Source organism: Bos grunniens, chromosome 24 (assembly GCF_055505025.1).
Source record: "Bos grunniens cultivar Pamir isolate PY7600 chromosome 24, Bosgru_T2T1.0, whole genome shotgun sequence".
Taxonomy (NCBI): Eukaryota; Metazoa; Chordata; class Mammalia; order Artiodactyla; family Bovidae; genus Bos; species Bos grunniens.
This window is the reverse complement of record NC_141188.1, coordinates 42,738,208-42,759,728: the sequence shown is the minus strand read 5'-3', so window position 1 is coordinate 42,759,728 and position 21,521 is coordinate 42,738,208. Positions and strand designations below refer to the sequence as shown.

Sequence of the window (21,521 nt, the reverse complement as noted above, 5' to 3'; positions counted from 1 at the left end):
GGGCCATTCGCAAAGGGGGACAGTGACAAGACAAATAAATAGAACATGCAGTGTTTTCATGGAAGTGGCAACATACACAGAATTTACACAAATCCATAACATGTTGGCTCAGTAAACACCTTGAAGGCAGGGCATCTGCCTCCCCAGGGCCCAGTCGAGGGTCTGAGTGAAGTGTGGGTGGAGCAGTAGATGGATTAGCAGCTGAATCATGAAGTGAATCCAAAGGAACCATGAAGTGCTAAGTGTTGGCACATAACATGCTGGCTTTTTAGCCATTATCTCAAACCCTCACCACAATTTGTACCTTCATCAATATGCAGGATATTTTCCAAGAGGACATTCAGCTTTAATCTTATACTGGATGTCAACAACAAAACGGGATTTGCATTACCGTTGCAAATGAAAAAAATACATATGCATTGTCTAGACCGCTTTGCTAGAACACAGTCACTCTCTGAAATGTAAAAGAAATCTATATTTAAATCATATTGGCTGCATAACAGACACAGGCAGCACACACCCACATCTGTTGACATAGATAATGGACAAGCATAACATATTTTCCAGCTCATTGGAAGAGAAGGCTCTCGAGAAAAAAGAGACTGCCTAATTTTGTATTCTAGTAATAATACACCCCACATGGACCCATAAAGGGAACTAACAGCCAGCTCATTGGAATGGAAATTATAAAAAATAGCTTGAGACCAGGGTTCAACAAGCCTTTTCCGTAAAGGGTCAGGGAGCAGATATTTCAGGCTTTACAAGCAACACAGCCTCGGTCACATCGTCATTGCTTTTTCAGCTTTGTTTCATACTTTTTTCCCAACTCTATAAAAAATGTAAAAACCATTCTTAGTTTCCAGGCCATACAAACAGTAGCTGGCCATCCCCTGCCTTAAACCACAGTAAGACCAGGACACTTGGAAGCCACAGAGCAACTGAGTTCACGTGCCACAACTACTGAACTGGAGCTCTTGAGCCTGCATGCTGAAACTATTGAAATTCGCTGGCCTGGAGCCTGTGCTTGGCAACGAGAGAAGCCACTGCAATGACAAGCCCGTGTACTTCAACTAGAGAAGAGTCCCTGCTCGCCACAACTAGAGAAAGCCCACGCGCAGCAATGAAGACCCAGTGCAACCAAAATAAAAATACATTAATTTAAAAAAAAAAAAAAAGGACACTTGGGAGTCCCATGTTCGCAAGGGGCAAGCCCCCATCCACCTGACTCACCTCCTTCAGTCTCTCCAGCTCGTTCTGCAGGGCCTGCTTTGATATCTCCACTTCGATCATCTGCTGTCGGAGAGTTTCATTCTCGTCTTCCGCTTTAGCTCTCTTTTCCTCCACGGTTTCAAGTTCATGGTGCAATCGGACCGATACATCTTTGGCCACCTGCATCAACCCACAGACACAGTCATCTGATGGGAAGGCTTCTGTGTGCTAAGGGCACCTCCAAACCACTTCAGAGGCAGAATCACTAAGGAATATTGTGTTACACCAAAGAGCAAAGATCCTGGCAATATTAACAAGCCTACATTTAAAGGAAGGGGTATTAGTTTAAAACATGAAATCCACATTAAGGGGAAGTATGACTTTCATCTGGATTAAAAGGCCACTTTGCCACAGCCCTGTTCCTTCTGGAATATTGCTTAGAATGCCAAGTCTTCCCAGGAGCACATGCTTTAAATGATCAATTAAAAATGATCATTGGACTTACCTGGTGGTCCACTGGTTAAGAATTTGCCTGCCAAGGCAGGGGACATAGGTTCAATCCCTGGTCCGGGAAGATTCCATATGCCTCGGGGCAACTAAGTCCATGTACCACAACTACTGAGCCTGCGCTCTAGAGCTGCAACTTCCAAGCCCACGTGCTACAATTACTGAAGCCTGTGCACCTAGAAACGTACTCTGCAACCAGAGAAGCCACACTGCATGTTGGATCGAAGAGTAGCCTCTGCTCTCCACAATGAGAGAAACCCACGTGCAGCAGAGAAGTCCCAGCGCAGCCAAAAATAAATAAATAAAATGAATAACAAATAATTTTGTAAAAGATCATCAAATAAACATTTCTGTTTCTCAAAATAATTTTTAAAGAACCCTACTTGCTTAAAAAAATAATTCTGTATTCAGTACATACTTAATATAGTCAGGTTTTAAATTGCCTACTCTAATAAAACATTCAAATGCTATAAAGGCAGTTCAACATTTTCACTTTCTAAAAGGAACTAAGGAGATTTTGTAACAGAAATATAAATCACCTTTACATCACACTGAATGACATCTTGTTATTGGTTTATAAATCTGAGTTACAAAGATTCTTTTTCTGTTATTGTAATGAAAGGCTAAATGAGATTTCATAGGGACTCCGATAATAAGAAGGACATTATACATAATTCATCTCTAGATAAATGATTTGATAACTGGGGCAGGAGAGAGGCCTCAGTGGAAAGGACAAATGGAAGAAAGTCTGGGATATTTTCACCTTATTCCCACTTCTGCTGATGATTCTCAAAGACACTTTAAACAATTAAATGTGACCCTATTTCTCTTTCAGTTAAGTCACTACTACAAGTCTTACTTGGGTTACGGTAATTTCAGCATTTTTGCACCCTAGAAATAACAAAAAATGTTAAGTGACTGGGGTCAACTTTTAAAAGTGATCTTTGACTAAAACTGAATTGATAATGAATCAATTTTTTAAAACATTCCAGATCTTTAGGAGTTTCTGCACAATTTCTAAAGAATGATCAGACCAGGGGGGGAAGGTATTAATTCTTTTTTTTTAATTGAAGATCTATGATTTATTTATTCTTTTGGCAGGGGTGCCTGGTCTGTAAACTAAGATCCCACATGCCCTGGGGCAGTAACTAAAAATTTCATGTGAGTGAATGAGTGAAAGTCACTCAGTCATGTCTGACTCTTTGCCACCCCATGGACTATAGAGTCAGTGGAATTCTCCAGGCCAGAATACTGGAGTGGGTAGCCTTTCCCTTGTCTCGGGGATCTTCCTCACTCAGGGATCGAACCCAGGTCTCCTGCACTGCAGGCGGATTCTTTACCAGCTGAGCCACGAGAGAAGCCCATGAGATTATGAAGATTATCTCATGTGAGAGTATGAAGATCTCATGTGCCACAACTAAGGCTCATCACAGCCAAATAAATTAATTAAAAAAAAAAAAAAAAAGACCACGTGTAAGTGGATCCTGAGGGCTGCACTTCAGGTCTTACAGCCTTCCCAGTATTTACCCCGCTCCCAATCTTTCCTTACGGAATCATCATCATAAATGATGCCATCTCTGCAGGCAATCAAACTTTAGATTCAAACCAAACGCTGCCCTAAACTGGATCTCTAAGACACCTTCGAGGCAAACTTGTGAAATTGTATGGAAACTACCCCCGGCTTCTCTGGGGAAGGCAAGTCCCGCCCACTGTACACCTTGTGCTCACCTTCAGGTCCTGCTCCAGACTCCGGATAAGCTCCCCGTCCACCTGCCCGGTCTCCGCCACCTTCAGCCTCTTCTGCTCGGCCTTCCGGAGGCGGTACTGCAGGATTCGGCAGTTCTTGTTGGCGCGGTCCAGCTCCCGCCGCAGCTCCTGCAGCTGGTAAACCTCCTCCTCCAAGTAACTGTCTCTCATCTCTTCCATTTCCGCTCGGAGTTCATCCAACTCATCCTACACAAGCCAGACAGAGGGCACTGAGAAGCCAGGTCTATGGGACAGGGCGGAATCGCCCGTCTACTCCTGCCCTGCAGTACTGTGAACTTTCTGCAGTCACCTGTAGACTTCCGGAAACACGTGTGCAATACAGCCCAGGGACTCCGGAAATTCTCACACGAGACAGCATCACCAGATGTCTGTTCAGGTCTCGTGGATCCGGAAACCAAAAACGAGCACGGCTTAGTCATCGCAGCCTCTCAGCATTTACCCCGCTCCCAATCTTTCCTTACAGAATCCTCATCATAAATGACGCCGTCTCTGCAGGTAATCAAACCCTAGATACAAACCAAACGCTGACCTGAACTTGTGTCCCTAAGACACAAGCTAGGCAGTAAGATGAGTCAGACATTGCCTGCAAAGAACAAACTTCAGGGGGCTCATCCCTATGAATTGCCCGGGAATCATAACACACCCGCAAATGTCCTTAAAATGCTGTCCCGCCACACCAATCTTGGAACTACGTGACTCATGATTCTAAAGATAAAACCTGTGCGCTATTTCAAATACACATCGGTTTGGTTTTTTCCATTCCCCTGCCCTTCATCTCCCATCTCCACTCCACTCTGGGATCGACATGAAGATGCTGGGATACAGAAGAAACCCGGGAGTTATTCCTGGCTCCCTCCATCCCTCCCAGCCCAGCCAATGCAGTGCTGTCAGTTCAACGTCCAACCTACGGGGCTATCTCCCCAGGGCTCCATACACCATGCTCATTCCGCCTCCATTCCTCTCCAGGGAGCCACAGCTGCCCCCTCCCCTCAGGGCCAGCCTGCCCTCTCTCAGGGTCCAGGTGCAGGGGGCAGATCACCTGTGATGGTTTCTCCTTAAAAAGCTCCTCCCCAGCTCGTGACCAAGCTCATGGTAGGTAAATCAGTCAGAAGGCACACAATGCCCCCTACCGCCACTGTCTCTAGCCCCAGGCCCTGCCCCTCATATCTGCATAGTGCTAAGTCGCTTCAGTCATGTCCGACTCTGCAACCCTATGGAGTGTAGCCTGCCAGGCTCCTCTGTCCATGGGATTTCTCCCAGGCAAGAATACTGGGGTGGGTTCCCTTTTCCTTCTCCAGGGGATCTTCCCGACCCAGGGATTGAACCCGCCTCTCTATCTCGTGCATGGCAGGTAAGTTCTTTACCACGAGCGCCACTTTAAAGCCCCTCCGACTTCCTACCACCATCAAATATTATCGGTTTCTTCCTACTCTTCATCTGTCACCCACACGGGAAGGTAAGCACCAGGAAAGCAGACACCTGGAGTCTCCCAGTGTCCAGAGCAGCGTGAGCCACACAGCAGGCCCTTAATACATATTTGTGGAATGAATACACTTGAACCTCGGTCAACACCCAGGAAGACCAGCTCCTGAACGCAGTGCAGACTGGACACCACCTCACATTGTTTTGTTCCAGTCTTGTAGCCTGATCATGGACAACTCTTCCAAAAGCCACAGAAAAGGCACTAGCATGCAGGGTATATTTTCTATAATAAACGCTTCAGCGAGGAGCAACTTAGAAGGTTGGAGATTAAGAAAAGCATTCTAGGAATTGTCTTGAGTAGTTTCATATTTGACGGCATAAACGCCTCCAGACTAGGATACTCTTGGTCATCTTTTTTTTTTTGGCTGTGCCATGTGGCTTGTTTGATCTTAGTCCCCAACCAGGGATAGAACCCAGGCCCTCAGCAGTGAAACCACTGGACCACCAGGGAAGTCCTCATTCTCATTTATTTTGTTCAGTTAACACTGAGGCTCAAAGGGAAAAAATGCTCCCAGACACGGACACCCTAACTTATCAGCTCTCATTCTTTTCAGTTTGTTCCTGGAGTCTGGCCACCCTCGCTAATCCTGCATTTATTCTCAAAAACCAGGGATTTACTTACAATAAAGAAAAGAGTTTCCCAACATCAGAGCCTCAGGCAGACAAGAAATTGACTAGTAGTAAACCTCCTGCAGATTATTTTATCCTGGATAAGATCACATAGGAGATGTGTACCAAACGAACTGGGAACCCTTGTGGAAAAATAACAAATTGGCACGAACAGCGTGAAAACCACTGTCCAGCCAACCCTACCTGTGTGCAGCCATCACCTGTAGGGGAAAGGGCACATGTGAAGCATCTGATTCTCCCAAAGGCCGCCTACAGGTTCTTCCACTCTGTCCACACCACCTGACCAAGGACATGACCCACTCAGCTGACCATGGCTCCAAGTGGGGCCCATTTCAATGGCCCACGAAGGGAAGTGGATGTTAAAAATGAAAGCTTTAACAACTTCCTAGTAGCCAAACGAATAAAATGTTTTGTCTGCTAAAGATTCTTACAGAATTTCTGTACCAGTGGCGATAATCTCATTAAAAATAAAAGATGTCTGGAAATTCCCTGATGGTCCAGTGGTTAAGACTCTGTGCTTCCAAATGCAGAGGGCACGGGTTCGATTCCTGGTTAGAAAACTAAGATCCCACATGCCATGTAGTGGGGCCAAAAAAAAAATTATATATAAAAAAAAATAAGGTGTTCTTATGTGTCTTAAGCGGAGAAGGCAATGGCACCCCACTCTAGTACTCTTGCCTGGCAAGTCCCATGGATGGAGGAGCCTGGTGGGCTGCAGTCCATGGGGTCACCAAGAGTCGGACACAACTGAGATACTTCACTTTCACTTTTCACTTTCATGCATTGGAGGAGGAAATGGCAACCCACTCCAAAATTCTTGCCTGGAGAATCCCAGGGACGGGGGAGCCTGGTGGGCTGCTGTCTATGGGGTTGCACAGAGCTGGACACGACTGAAGTGACTTAGCAGCATGTGTCTTAAGAAAGGTAACTCTTAGGGAATTGCCTCCAGTAGTTAAGACTTTACCTTCCAATGCAGGTGGTGTGGGTTTGACCCCTGGTTGGGGAAAGCTAAGATCCCATGTGCTTCAAGGCCAAATAATCAAAACGTAAAGTAGATGCAATATTATAACAAATTCAATAGAGACTTTTAAAATAATCCACATTAAAAAATCTTTTAGAAAAAGGTAAATCTTAATGTTGAAAATGTTATGACATATAAGCAAGTTTCATTGGCTTTTTTCTTCTTCTTCTTCATGGAGGACCCTTCCTATAAATCTTGTTCCAATAGGAAAGTTTGCTGGAATTGGGGTTTACTGGGTGGAACAGAGGCCAGACAGTGGACAGAATGGACAGGCTGGGCTCTTCAAGGGCCTAGAGAACACACTGACTTCTGGAAGGGCCTTTCAACCTGCAGCAGAGAGACTGTTTCTGATGCCGAATCCCCGCACTGAGCCATGAGAGCCTTGCCCTTGACCCAACCCCTGCCAGAGGAGACCAGCCACCACAGCCTACAAGCTTTCAAACAGGCCTGTGCATGCCATCCTCCCATAAAGAGAGTTAGTCCTGAATCTTCAAAATCAATGTCAAGCTTCTCAGGTCCCTTCTGCAAATCTGATTTGACTTTGAGAAAAAGCTTAATCTAGGTGTCTGAATACAGTTAGTTAATTATTACACTGGGTAACTAATAAAAATATTTCAACATAAGCAGTAATCACTGTATATATCCAGGGGTACCCACAAATATCCAGTGGCGTTGGCACTCCATTTATGAAGGCACTGTGTGCGAAGGCTTTTCCTTCTACTCAAAGTGTTAGTCTCTTAGTTGTGTCTGACTCTGTGTGACCCCATGGATGGTGGCCCACCAGGTTTCTCTGTCCATGGTATTCTCTGGCAAGAATACTGGAGTGGGTAGCCATTCCCTTCTCCAAGGGATCTTCCCAGCCCAAGGATCGAACCTGGGTCTCCTGTATTACAGGCAGATTCTTTACCATTTGAGCCACCAGGGCAGCCCTTTCTAGAAAGCTTGTCAAGTCATTAATGCTGAAAATTACCTATTACTCAAACATGAATTTTAAAATGTGACGTAGTCATAAAAAAACATATGGTAGGACTTCCACTTAAAAAAATGTTCTCTGGTTTTTCAGACTTTGTAATGGGGGGGCCCCTCATCAACCCTACGATTAAACGCTAGTTATGCTCTACAGACGCCTGCACCCGTGCTATGGACTGAAAAAGCCTGTTCCAGGGTTCGATGTACCCACACCTCCAGATCACTCAGCAGGCCAGATGTAAACAGCTAATAGCTCTTGGCATAAATAACCACTAACATTAGTCGCTTTGAAAAGAAAATTAGGAAGAGATTGTAATTGCATGTATTTGAATCACTGCTTTTATAACTCATATTTTATCTAAATTTGTGGACCAGCAGACACCCTTTCTTTAGCATTTCGCCTTCGTTACTAAGCCTACGATAAGCCTGCAGGGACACACGGCCCCCACAAGATGGACAAAGAGGCCAAACTCACACTGGTGAACACACCCAAAGCCTCTCGGCTGATAACTGGAAGCCCAGCTACAAACCCAGGCTTTCTGGCTCCACACACATACTCTTTCCAGTAAATGGGAGAAATTATCAGCAACCACCAGGACACGTGAAACAAGAAGCTTTAAATCACACTTGCAAAAAGCCTGTCGGCGCAAAATAACAGCAAGCTGACGTTTAGAACTTGACATTGTCAATGTGTGGGTATATTCGTTTTCACAACTGGTCCTCACCAAAGCACCGCAATGTGCATAAAAGGTATTAATACCCTCCATTTTTAAAATGAGCATACTGAAACCCTAAACGTTTAAATGGCTTCCAAACACTTGTCTGTTGCAGAGACAGGATGAGGCCAGGGTTTCAACTCTTTTCAAAAAGCCTTGAAAAAAACAATTTTCAGGTTCAGTGAAAAGAAGTTATAAGAAAAGCAAATTACAAACCATGTAGGCAGGAAGCAGACATTTGAAAAGCAAAAACTGTGATTATTCAGATTAGGGTCATGATGGGAGAGTGATTTTTCAAACGAACATTACATTAATTTTCTGACAGCATGCTCTAATGTAGAAAACATTGTATCAAAGAACCTTAAAGATGTCTGCCATTTAAATGCTTAACAAACCCAATCAAGCAGAACATATAATGTTTCTGCTAGACTAAATTTACACACAGTAAGAGCAGAAAACTGTTGGTTTTTAATACAGATAATGAGAAAATTTCCCTTAATCAAGTTTTATATTGAATTAACAACAGGTCTGTCAGATACTCAAATGTTAGATCATTATCTCATTAAAAAGCTAATTTAGCTTTAACTAAATATACTTTTCGAATTTTGTATAGCATGAAACCTTGAAGTACTAGAGAGCTCCCCAACTATTCCCCTTCACCTGCAGATAACAAATCAAGCTTTATTTTATACTCGTGAGTGTGTATATGTGTGCTCAGGAGTATCCAACTCTCTGTAGCCCCATGGACTGGAGCCCCCCAGGCCCCTCTATCCGTGGAATTTTCCAGGCAAAAATACTGGGTACCATTTCCTTCTCCAGGGGAGTTTCCCGACCCAGGGATTAAACCCGTCTCTTGTATCTCCCTGCACTGGCAGGCAGATTCTTTTACTACTAGTGCCGTCTGGGAAGCCCCGTGTGTGTGTGTGTGTGTGTGTGTGTGTGTGTGTGTGTGTGTGTGTATACACACACACACACATATACATACACCAGATTTAAGAAAAAATGAGGTACCATGTGTGCACTAGAATAAACCAAGATTAAAATGTCAAAGAAAATCTCTTTGAGGATAGTTTATCCACAAATATAAAAACCAAATCCTTGGTTTCATAGTAAAAGTGATGAAAACCCTTGATCATACTGATGATCTTGGTGCTGCTGCTGCTGCTAAGTTGCTTCAGTCGTGTCCAACTCTGTGCGACCCCACAGACGGCAGCCCACCAGGCTCCTCTGTCCATGGGATTCTCCAGGCAAGAACACTGGAGTGGGTTGCCATTTCCTCCTCCAATGCTTCCCTTTAAACAACTTAAAATCAATAACTAGTCCTACTTTAATCACTCCCTCTTTAAACACACTCAATTTAGACAGTGAGCAGTCAGCTGGCTACTGTTGCAATAATTCCCTCCTCTGGGAGTTGCAGACCCTTAACTATTGTCTACTGTAATATACAAATAATCCACCTCCTTTCCCTCCCATCAATGGAAATGTGCTCTGCAGAGTCCCAGCTGAGGCTCAGAAGACACAGGGGGGCTCAGCCATTGTTTACAAGTGCCAGTTCATCCAGCAGCCACGGCCCCCCTGTGCCCTGGTCCACATTATCTCGCCACCTAAGATGATTACAGCCGCTTGTTTGCAGGCTGAATAAAGAATGGGTGTGGAAAGCAGAAGGTCAGGAAAGAATAGGGACACTGTCTGCTTCAACCTTCCAGGAGGGAGGGGGGTAGGCAGGGAGGAGCTGAAGCACTTTATGCTCAGAACTGTTTATTCTTGCCTCAGTGTCCACCCCACCCCCACCCCTTCCTGGCCATTCAGAGTGCCTGGAATCTTCACGGCTGGATTTAACCAAATCATTGCAGATCCTGAAACTCCCAAGACCCCAAGAGAGAAGCAGGATGCCGAGGCCAAGGCTGGGCCAGTGCTGAGGCAGTGAAACTGCTCCACCCGAATGGCCTCCCCAGCAGCCCCCTTGAGAACTCACTGCTCTTCCACATTCCCATGGTGTCTGCTTTGAGCTAGCAGGCACTTTGCTTGTTTTCACCAAAAATAATTCTTAGGAGGTAACCGAAAGGGCAGAGCAAATTCAGCAGCCCTCCCCAGGCCGACCTTGGAGCCCCCAGGACTGGGGCCCTTTGGAAGTACACTACTTGGGGGTGGGGGGAAGGGTGTCCTGCTAGCATCCCCCACCAATGTGAGAAGCATTTCCAAAATAGGCCAATAAATGCAAAGCAATTAAACCCTCCTGAAAAGCCTGTGGAAACAGAACATAATTAATATGTTCACAATGAGCTCCAGGGCTTGTCTGATTGAGCGCTGGAGCAAAACACAGTGATGGTGGGCAGGCAGAGATCACGATGGCCAGCGTTTCTCAGACACCCTGGTCACTAAGATGGACCTGAGTCTGGTCTGAGAAAGAAGCAAAGCCCTTTGGACAACTGACTTCAATCTCCTATCTTCACTCCTGAAGCCTTCCAAATTACATACAAGTTCATCTGCAGTCAAGGGCCAACAGGGCTTTTCTGACTGCTTTCATGCAAAAAGCCAACTACCCGGACTGAGTACTTACTCATCATCTAGTTACCCTGCTTCCCTGGTGCCTCAGTGGTAAAAAATCTGCCTGCCAATGCAGGAGATGATGGTTCGATCCCTGGGTTGGGAAGATACCTTGGAGAAGGAAATGGCAACCCACTCCAGTATTCTTGCCTGGAAAACTCCATGGACAGAGGAGCCTGGCGGGCTATAGTCCATGGGGTTGCAAGAGTCAGAGACGACTTAGCGACTAAACAACATCATATAGTCACCGTGGTGCCTGGTGATGGCAGAATGACTCGAGGATGGCCCCATTCAGCGCCACACTACAGAGGCGGGCGCTTCTCTGTTGACAGCTGATTTCTGGAAAAACACAGCAGTCTGGCTAAAAAACAAAATTCCACTCGAATTTCCCAATCAATAACACATCATCCTTAGTCTTCTGCTTGATTACTCTCGGTTCATTCTTCTCACTTGAGTTTCATACAACAGTGGTGACAGAACTGACTCAGGAAAGCCTGTAATACTGTGGTCACCATCCTCCAGAATATATCAAAGTAAAATTTCTGGGTGGAGTCTCCTAATCTCCAGAGTCCTATGCAACATTTCCTAAGGAAGGAGTAGGTCAGGGACTAATTTATCGGCCATCTAAAAAAAAAAAACCACCACCACTGGTGCAGGCTCTAAAATCCATGTGCAAAAGCAGGCTTACAGCAAAGGTCATTGCTTTGTGAGGTCAGGGATGCTCCCAGCCCGATCCCACACATGTGGGCAGGCTCACTGACCTTAAGAAAAGTCTAGCAGGACTGTTGTCTTTCATCCCCAAATTGAATGGCTGTCACTTAAGCTACTGAAGAGCCAACCATGTAACTCACGCATGTGTTTGTGATCAGCCTGATGTCCCAGCCTCCCCAGACTGTCTCTGCCTCTTCTCTCCTGCTGTCAGAGGAACCGCTGGGAGATGGACTCGGGTCAGAAACGTTCGGCCATGACCACCACAGGAAATGGCAACTGACATTTCCCACAGATTAAACACTGCCGGGGGGGGGGGGGTCTATGGGACCCCAAACAGTCCGGTAGAGAAGTGCTCACTGTGGCCCTTTGGCCTAAAAAGAGAGGTTCCTCAAAAAAGCTAAATGCTGGGTATGGCCCAAGCTAATAAGACAACTCTAAGGCAGGCGTGGCTCTTCTCAGCCTTGATGGAAACAAGGATGCAGCCTGGAGCCGGGAGAGAACAGAGGTCTGGAGGCCGGGGAAATACCAGCTGCATCACTTACTAGCTGGGTGACCTTGGACACGTAGGTACATCTTCTCGGATCTCAGCGACCTTGTCAGTGAAATTAGGGTTGTGATAAACACAACAAAGATACCCTGTGTTTCGAGATTCGCTGAAATATCAAACACACCAGAGCAGACTCCAGGGTCAGACACCTACTTCCTTCACTGAGAATCCAATGATGTGAAAAAAATAATAATAAAGCAAATAACCAGCGGCCTGAGTGAGCCCTGAAATGATGCTGAACTGCCTGCCTTGAGATCAGATGTCATGAGAAACATCTATTTGCTCTGAGGCTACAAAATTCAAAGATGGTCTTTCTCACCCTCAGGGAGCTTACCTCCAGGGCAGATTTACAAAAGCCCTGGTTTCACATCAGAGTAATGCTAATACCGTGGCCCTTTCTCTTCCATACTCTCACATTTCACTCTGCTGTCTATTACATAAGAGTCGGTGACCAGAGCAAATGTACTACTGGCAACATTTTATTCGGAGTCCCCATCTGCTCTCTTTTCCCACCGCGATCCTCCTCTGCCTCTTTGAACAGGATAAAAACCACCATGGGGGCTCAGTGGGTTAGAGCAGCCTCTGCAGCTTGGGTATAGGAACACTCCTCAGTCCACTGCTCTGACCCCAGCTTAACTACACAGATCACCTCCACGCACCTTAAAAGCCCACATCCGTGTCCCACCAGCCACCCGGGGACCTCCATCAGGGAGAGTCAGCCTTTGCTGAGAAAATGGGGAGAATCACAAAACGTACTGATGAGGAGGGCCGCTGCATTTGGGAGGAGATATATATTTAACCATCTTAACAGAAGGAGGAGATTTACACGGTGGAGCTGTTGACTAACCTGAGCATCACAATAAATTAAGACAGATGCATTCAGTACCACCCTCCTTGTTTTGGAGTCACCCGGCGTGCCCTGACCTCCCCACCCCATACGGTCTAAATCCTCTTTTCTGCAGCGCCTGCTCTTCTCCTCCTCCTCCTGGAAAACATGGAGTCAGACTTGTGCCCCAAAGCTACCAAGACCCAGAAGCCACTCAGAGCACGCCGCAAAGCGCTCAATGGACGCACAGGCTGTGAGTCCCTCGAAAGAGCGGGCGCGAGTGGCCTCTCCTGACACGGAAAAACCGGCTGGTGGACACGTACAAAGGACCGGCCAGCAAGACTGCGTGGCGTCTCCGCCCAGGCCGCGCTCAAGGGACTCCTGAGCTGTAGGTTTATCACTGAAAGCGGTGTGACCCGGCTGTCTGCGCCCGGGGGAGACTCGGAGAGCACCCGGCCTTCTTAACTGCGGGAAAAGGGGAAGGCGAGTCTGCACCCTCCGAGACCCGCACTCGGCGCACGGGGTCCCGCTCAGAGATTCTCGGCTGGGGACAAGCCGCGCCCACAGGTGAGGGGGCAGGGGGTCGACTGCGTCTCCAAAAGGCGGTCACAGCCGCCTCTCTAGTTAACGCAGCGTCAACTGGGGCAGAGGCATCCGAGGGAAGACGCGAGACTTTCTAGAAACAAGCTAAGTGGGTGGAGAAGCGGCTGGACCCACAGGTCTCGCTGCTCCTTCCACAACTTTGGCTCAAGTTCCCAGCGCCCGGCGTGTCGGGCGCAGGAAAGTGACTGGCACTTGGAGGAAGCGCTTTCGGGGCCGGGACGCCGGGGCTCGCAGGTCCCAGCCCGCACCCAGACCTGGGGCTGCCGCCGGGACACCTGCGGCGGGGCAGGCTGCGCACCTTGAGATAGTCGTTCTCCGAGCGCAGCTCCTCCATCTCCCGCAGCAGCTCCTCCTCCTCCGCCGCCGGGACCAACCGGTGCTGCTCGCCCAGCCCGTGCTCCCTGGGGGTCGCGGGACCCGTTCGCTCCGGCGGTGCGCGCCCCGCGACATCCTCCACCACGCCCGGCCCCGGGGACGCCGAGGGGACCCCACTGGGGCTGTTCCGACCCCCAAGGCAGGCGGCGGGGGTCGCGGCGAGGAGTCCCGGGGGCTCGGGGCTGTCTGGCGGCGGCCCCCGAGCTGGGGGGCTGGTCGTGGGGGCTCCTCGCAGAGGTTCCCGGTCGCTGGAGCCCGTGCCGGACTCGGCGTCACTACTGGCGGCGGGGAGCAGGCGCTGCTCGTCGGAAAGAGGGTCGGAGGGGCAGTCGGAGAGATCGGAGCTGCTGTCTGTGTGGCTGATGCGCGAGCCGGGGGCCGGGGAGCCGGCCGCGGAAGTCACGGCGAGGATCACGGCCGGGACCGCGACGGCGGGGACCCGGGGCCCGGCGGCGCGGGCGGGGACAGCTCCGGAGGCGCGTTTGGCTCTGCGGCCCTTGGCAGCGGCGGGCGGCGGCTCGGCCCCGGGCGGTGGCTTCCCTACCCGGGGCAGCGGCTCGGCGGGCGCCGCGCGTGCCACCCTCCTGGGGCCCGGAGCGGCCTTAGCGCCGCCCGCTGCCCTGGCCCCGGCGCCCGGCGGCGGCTTGTCCTTCGCGCCGGGAGCGCCACCGCTCCGCCGGGAGAGGCGGCCGGGCGCGGCCGGGGGCCCCGGCGAGGGCGGCGCCTTGCCCGCGAGGCTGGGAGAGCGCGGGGCGGCGGGCGCCGGGGCTCGGCCCGAGGAGGGGGCGGCCTGGCCGGGGGCCGCAGGCCGGCCGTGCAGGTCCTTGAGAAACGGTCTGGCTGGCGAGGGTGCGCGGTGCAGCCGTCTCCGTTCCGCCAGCGGGTGGAGGTGGTGGTGCTGGCGGTGGTGCTGGCCGGGCGGCTGCGGCTTCGGGTCCTGGGCGCCGCCGCCCGCGGGGCCGTTCAGCGTCTCCATGGCCGGGGCCCGGGCCGCGAGCAGCAGCTCGGGCGGCGGATGCTCCGGGCGGCGGCGGCGGCGGCGTGCAGCCTCCCCGCGTGCCCGCTCATCACTGTCCGCTAGCCCCGCCCGGTCTGCGCCCCGCGCTCCCGCGCCGCCGCCGGCCCCGCACCCCGGCCCCGAGGATCCCTGCGGGGTTCGCCGCCGTCCCCGGCTCTCCCCGGGCCGAGGTCACCAGTGCACGCGTTCTCCCGGCGCGGCGGCTCCCAGCCTCTCGCATCCCCGGCAAGCTACGCGCCAGGCTCGCACACCCGCCCGAGTCCGGCGGCGGCGCTGGCTGCGAGCTCCCCGCTCCAGCCCCTGCTCCCCGCCCACGGCCCGCCCTGCTCCGCGCCCGCCCGGCCTGCGCCCCCCCGCCCTCCGCCGCCCGGTGCGCATGTCCCGCCTCCTGCCAGCCGGCGCGGCGGTGGGGGCGGGGTTGCGCTCCCTGGCGGCGCACGATCTACGGGCCCCCAACCCTCTCCGCCTGGGACCCTCTTGCTTGTGGGGGCTCAGGGGACAGTGCGGGAGCTGGCGGAGGGAGGAAGAGGGCAGGCGCAGAGGCGAGGTGGTGGTGGGAGGAGGCTGGAGGCGGGGGAGGCAGCCGGTGTGCCCTCTGAGGAGTGCGCCTCGGGGTGCCGGCGTGGAACAATGCCCCCTCCACAGGCCCCCGCATCCAGCCCGGCCTCCCAGGGCCTCCGAGTTACGCCCCGCCGGAGCTGGGCCGAAGTCCACTTTCCAGCTGGGCCGGGGTCCACACTACTTTGAGGACTGGTGTGACCACCGCCCCCCCAGTCCCGCACCGCCCTGTCGCGTCCGAAGGCGCACGGGGCTCCACAGTTGGCACCCAGTGGCCTCTGGAGCCCCAGGGAAGAGCCGCTGTCCGACGCAGCTCGCCGACGTCAGTAAGGGAACTCACATGTAGTGTCGGCTGCGAGCCAGGCCCTAGTAGACACCCCACAGGCATTGTTTCATTTCACCCTCGGAACAAGCCTGACTCTGAACTCCTGTCTTCTTGAAGGACAAGGCGTGGGCGCGGGAGGTGAAGTCAGTGCAGTGGCCCGTGCATGCTGGCCCGGACTCACACCCGGGCTTGTGCAATCCTCAGTCCCACACGCCCACCCCCCGGAGAATGAGGCCGGTAGACCACTGGAGAGTCTTAACGTGGGCCACTGACCTTTTCAAACCTCTGTTCCCGCCCCTGTCCAATTAGAAAGTACCTCCACCTGAATGTGGGGTCTGATCGAGGATGAGAAAGCACTGTGTCAACTGTAAAGTGCTTTTCAATACCAGTGAGTGCAGGTTTTGTTCCAGGCGTTGGATTGTAGAGAAAAACCTTCCTGTTCTGTTACAAGTTAATCACTAAAGGCATGTTGCTATGAACTTAAGTTATAATGGCTTGCCCATCTCTGGGAGCCCTACCTGCCAGGGAATGAGCTTCAGGCTCCAACACCTTTGTTAAGCTCTCAGAAGATTCCCTGGCCAGGCCCCACCTGTGAGTGGCTGCTGGAAGGAAGAAATAACACCCCGCCTCCTCCAGAGCTGGGCCAGAAACTCATCTCTATTCCCTCCCCTTTTTAGTATAAAAGAAGTCTGAATCCTAACTTGGGGTAGATGGCTCTTTGGGACAGTAGGCCATTGACTTCTGGGGCTGCTAGCTTTTCACTATTCCTTGTGCCAACAGCTCATCTCTGGACTTACTGGCCTATTAGGCAGTGAGTGGAGAGAGTTGGGACTCAGTAACAGGATGATGGGTAAATATCCAGGGAATAAGGGTCAGTCTGCCAGTCTAGCTGGAGGCAAAGGCAGGCAGTGCTTACAAGTTGCTGGGGTGGGCAGGGACCCTGAGTCTGGGTGAGTGCCCAGGATGTGTAAGTGAGTGCCCAGGACGTGTGCAGGGCAGTGGTTGTAGGTAAGACGACCCTTAGGGTGGATGGGACCAACTGTCCCAAGGGGAATTTGGACCTTATTCTCAAGGCAGGGAGCTGCTGGAAGATGCTGAAAGTGAAAGAAAGTGAAAGTGTTGATCGCTCAGTCGTGTCTGACTCTTTGTGACCCCATGGACCTAGCCTTCCAGGCTCCCCTGTCCATGGAATTCTCCAGGCAAGAATACTGGAGTGGGCAGCCATTCCCTTCTCCAGGGGATCTTCCTAACCCAAGGACCAAACCTAGGTCTCCTGCATTGTAGGCAGCTTCTTTACCATCTGAGCCACTGGGGGAATCTCTGCTTAGAAGGATCCCAGCAGCCAGGAGAGGGAGGCAGGTGACAGGGAGTAGTTAGTGGCTGGGGCCCAAAGTACAGTGAGGGCAAGTGGTAGTAGGAATAGAGGAAAAGGGGACAGACCTGTGAAGAAAAAGGAAAAACAACCTGTAAGGGAAAAGAATCTGAAAAAGAATCTATCTGTATAACTGAATCTCCGTGATGTACACCTGAAACTAACATGACACTGTAAATCAACTATACTCCAATAATATTAAAAACAAAATGCAAAAAAAAAAAAAAAAGAAAACTAGGCTCCAAAGTCTGTGATCTTAACCTTAAATCACCTTACTTAGTCACCTCCTTCAAAAAATGCAGGATAAAGTCATCATTGATGCAATAGCTATGAAGACCACACTCATCTACCATGGGGTATTTGTAGAAAAAGGACACAGGCGGTGAACAACACTGAGAAAGGCTGACGGCGCCCTGCCCCCACGCCGGTCCCGCCAGCGGTCCCCAGAGGGCGCTCTAACGCTCCCGGCTGCAGGTGGTTTGATCATCACAAAGTGGCCGCTGTCAGTCCTCCTGGAGCTCAGCCGCCTTGAACTCCGGGACCTTCTCCTCTACCTTCCTGCAAACACCCAGACGTCTCCAGCACCCTCCTTTTTCTCGAGAATTATATCCAGGACTCAGCTCCTCACACCACATCTAATCTTGCTAAGGGCCAGCTCAAAATGTTGCTAGTTTTCTAAAAATATCAGCCAGCTTTGTCGCCTGCTTCCTTTCCCTCAGGTAATAAGTCAAACAAACTTCGTCCTCTGAACGATGAGCCTGGCGACTGTTTCCGCTGGACACTGGTGAGGAGGAACGCTGTCTCTGTTCCCAGCAGGCAGTGCGTTACAGGTGCACATGGACACCTGCTTGCATCATGAATAGTTTTAAAGTCACAGGTGATTTTGAAATAATGTTTTCTTCTTGATAATCAAGTTAGTCTAAAGGCATTAGGGGTTTGCTATTTAAAGGAGCCTTTAAAGCACTTTGTTCTGGAATGAATGCTCAGTCACTCAGTCGTGTCCGACTCTGAGACCTCACAGACTGTAGCCCGCCAGACTCCTCTGCCTCTGGAATTCTCCAGGCAAGAACACTGGAGTGGGGTGCCATTTCCTCCTCCAGAGGCTCTTTCTGACCCAGGGAAGGAACCTGCATCTCCTGCATTGGCTGGGAGATTTACCATCTGAGCCACCAATACCAGTGGAATAATCTCCAATACCTTAAAATGCAAGCAAAGCAAATTTGGAGTGAGAGAATTCTAGTCTGTTTGCGGAGTTATATAAAGTGGAATAATTTTTTTTTGACTCATAGAGGGGAAAACATATGTAGCCAACAGTCACCTGAAGAACATCTGTAGCCTCAAAACCTTGACCACAGCACTTACCTCTTTTCCAGTTTTTCCCTCTTATTTTAATACAAAAGCACATTCAGAATATGAATTCGTCTGATCTAGTCAGAAGTCGCCTCTTTAAAAAGAGTGAAAAGAAGAGACTTAACAGAGGGGGCTGTTTTTTTGGCGTTTCAGGAATGGTGAGGTTGAAAAGGGACAATGGGAAGTCAGGGGCCCACGTGGGGGTCCCAGTGCGCCCCAGCTGCCTCTGCAGGGTTACGGCCAAATGCCACATGGGGCTTGATGTGGGCCAGCCCTACAGGGGCCCCCAGACGCCTTCACATGACCAGACTGGCCCCTGTGTGTGGCGTGGTAGCTCCTGATGACTTCCGAGGCTCATAAACCCTGAGGACATCAGAGTCTCCTGGGGAGTGTGTTATAAATGTAGGCTCTGTGGCCACAGGCCCTGGAGCTCTGATTGGGAAGGTGTGGCATGGAGCCTGGGATCCAAACTTTTAACAAATTCCTTTGATGCAGATGACCCTCTGACCACACCTGAGAAGCCCCGAGTTAGTTTCTAACACAGCTCCAAGCGTCACACGCTAGTCAATTGCACTTCCTCCTGGTTCCAGGTGAAAGTCCTTCTGAAGCTGGTGGGAGATTCTGGCTGATAAGAGATGCAAAGACCATGATGAAGGCTTAGCCACTTAAGCCCCAACTGTAGACAATGTGCAGTGTCCAGGCCTGTCCTAGACCCAGTCTTGAGGTGGTAGGCATCCCTCTGATCTGAGAATCCAGAACGAGGAGCTACATGCAGGGGGAAGGAGGCTCTTTGCTCCTGAGCAGTGGTTCTTCATGAGGAGGGAGTTCCCTGGTGGAGTATCTGGGAAGTTTTGTGGTATTTTTTGTTGTTGCAAAAATTGGATCAGGAGCACAAGTTGAATTTCTGAGGGGAGTCAGGATGCTGTATGTTTTGCAATATTCTCAGAGAACTGCCCCCCTCCCTCAACCATCACTGCACAACTTCCCAAAGTCCTCCTGAAACATTCACAAAGGTTAAAAAAAATCTGCTACCATCATCTGAGCCTAGGGCCTAACTACTTGTCTTAGTCCAGATGGGCTGCTGTGACAGAATTTCACAGACTAGGGGCTTGTAAGTAACAGACATTTACTTCTCACCTTTTGCAGGTTGCAAGTCTGAGCTCAAGATGCCAGCAAAGTCAAGTTCTGGGGAGAGCCCATCATCTTTTCGAGTCCTCACCTGGAGAACGGGCAAGGGATCTCTCTGGGGCCTCGTATATAAGGACCCTAATCCCAACCCTGCAGCCTCCACCATCTTGAGCTAATCACCTCCTAAAGGCCCCACCTCCTAACACCATCCACCTTGGGCACTAGAATTTGACATGAGGTTTAGTGGGACCTGGGCTTCAATGGCACCCCACTCCAGTACTCTTGCCTGGAAAATCCCATGGATGGAGGAGCCTGGTGGGCTGCAGTCCATGGGGTCGCTAAGAGTCAGACACGACTGAGCGACTTCACTTTCACTTTTCACGTTCATACATTGGAGAAGGAAATGGTAACCCACTCCAGTGTTCTTGCCTGGAGAATCCCAGGGACGGGGGAGCCTGGTGGGCTGCTGTCTATGGGGTCGCACAGAGTTGGACACGACTGAAGCAACTTAGCAGCAGCAGGGCTTCCCCGATAGCTCAGTTGGTAAAGAATCTGCCTGCAATGCAGGAGACCCCGGTTCAATCCCTGGGTTGGGAAGATCCTCTGGAGAAAGGATGTTACCCACTCCAGTATTCTTGAGCTTCCCTTGTGGCTCAGCTGGTAAAGAATCTGCCTGCAATGTGGGAGACCTGGGTTCGATCCCTGGGTTGGGAAGATCCCTGGGAGAAGGAAAGGCTACCCACTCCAGTATTCTGCCCTGGAGAATCCCATGGACAGAGGAGCCTGGTGAGCTATAATCCATGGGGTCGCAAAGAATTGGAAACGACTTCACAACTGAACAACAACTATGTTGAAATACATGATTTAGATGACTTTCTTCTTATTTATCTTTTATATTACTATAGTGAATTGTATTGATTTTTAAAATCATACATGTTTCGGGAAGAGATTCCACACTGATTCTTTGACAAAAGTAAAGGGCATTTGTAAGAGCAAGCTAGGCAACGTGCTGAGACTTCTGAAGAGAAAGAGCTGAGCTATTGTGGAGGGTGCCCCCTCGTGGTGAGTTCTGGGATGGCACCTTTTCCCCGCAGGAACAAAATTGCACAATCTAGGTGTCCCCTCCAAGCAGAGAGGAAGAGGAGGTTGGTGATTCTAAGATACGTCCTTTAAATAAAGGAAGCAGTGTTCCCTTATGCATGCTTGCTAAACTTGAAAAAAAAAATTCTGACTCCTTTCCTCTTAGAACATAACTGCTAAAATTTGTAAAATTATTTTTTTTAATGATTGTGAGATTCTCAGCTTGATGTACATTGAAAATATATTGCTGAAAAAAAGGAAAGCTCAGAACTTCCCTGACAACCCAGTGGGTAAGACTCTGCACTTCCAATATAGGGACATGGGTTCAATCCTTGGCCAGGGAACTAAGTTCCTGCATGCCACCTGGTGCCACCAAAATAATAATAATAATGAATAAGTAAATGAAAACTGATCAAAGTATCTTTCCTGATTGGGGAAATTAATGACTTACATTGTCAACCCTTTAGTTTAGAATGTCGCTCATTTCCTCATGCAGATTTTGAAATGTAAGGCATATCTTGTTTTATTGTAATTAACCATTGTTTATTTACCTACTTAGTTACAACCTTTCAGAACAGAAATGGAGATATGATGTCAATAACGACTTTCCTCTTGCTGACTCGGGCATTTCAGCCCAACTTCAATGCTCATCGTTTCATACGAAATAAGAGTAGTTTCACATGGAAAGCAGAAATGGAACAGGCATTTGTAGGTTTCATAGCAGAGAGTACTTATGGGATAAATTTCCTGATTAATTCAGGAGACAGAACAATGTGTGAG

At 49.9% G+C, this 21,521-nt stretch overlaps 1 protein-coding gene and 1 long non-coding RNA gene across 7 annotated transcripts in view; one reads left to right on the top strand and one right to left on the bottom strand.

The window, feature by feature from the left end:
* The window catches only part of MTCL1 (microtubule crosslinking factor 1), a 114,329-nt gene extending 98,270 nt beyond the window's left edge, over positions 1-16,059 (bottom strand). For 3 of the 6 annotated variants that reach the window (XM_086373144.1, XM_086373145.1, XM_086373143.1), the window contains exons 1-3: positions 13,834-15,035; positions 3,445-3,669; positions 1,231-1,389 (exon numbers count right to left, since the gene is read on the bottom strand). In XM_086373144.1, the coding sequence (XP_086229270.1) occupies positions 1,231-1,389; positions 3,445-3,669; positions 13,834-14,886 (1,437 nt within the window). In that variant the 5' untranslated portion in view covers positions 14,887-15,035. Of the gene's footprint in view, positions 1-1,230; positions 1,390-3,444; positions 3,670-3,772; positions 3,990-13,833; positions 15,086-15,826 lie in introns of those variants that run through there. The other 3 variants (XM_086373148.1, XM_086373146.1, XM_086373147.1) reach the window with 3 other exon arrangements.
* Positions 15,336-21,161, top strand: LOC147346131 (uncharacterized). The gene is made up of 3 exons (XR_015153949.1): positions 15,336-15,808; positions 17,903-18,060; positions 19,680-21,161. It is a non-coding gene; the product is annotated as an uncharacterized LOC147346131 (long non-coding RNA).
* The last annotated feature ends 360 nt before the right edge of the window (positions 21,162-21,521 follow it).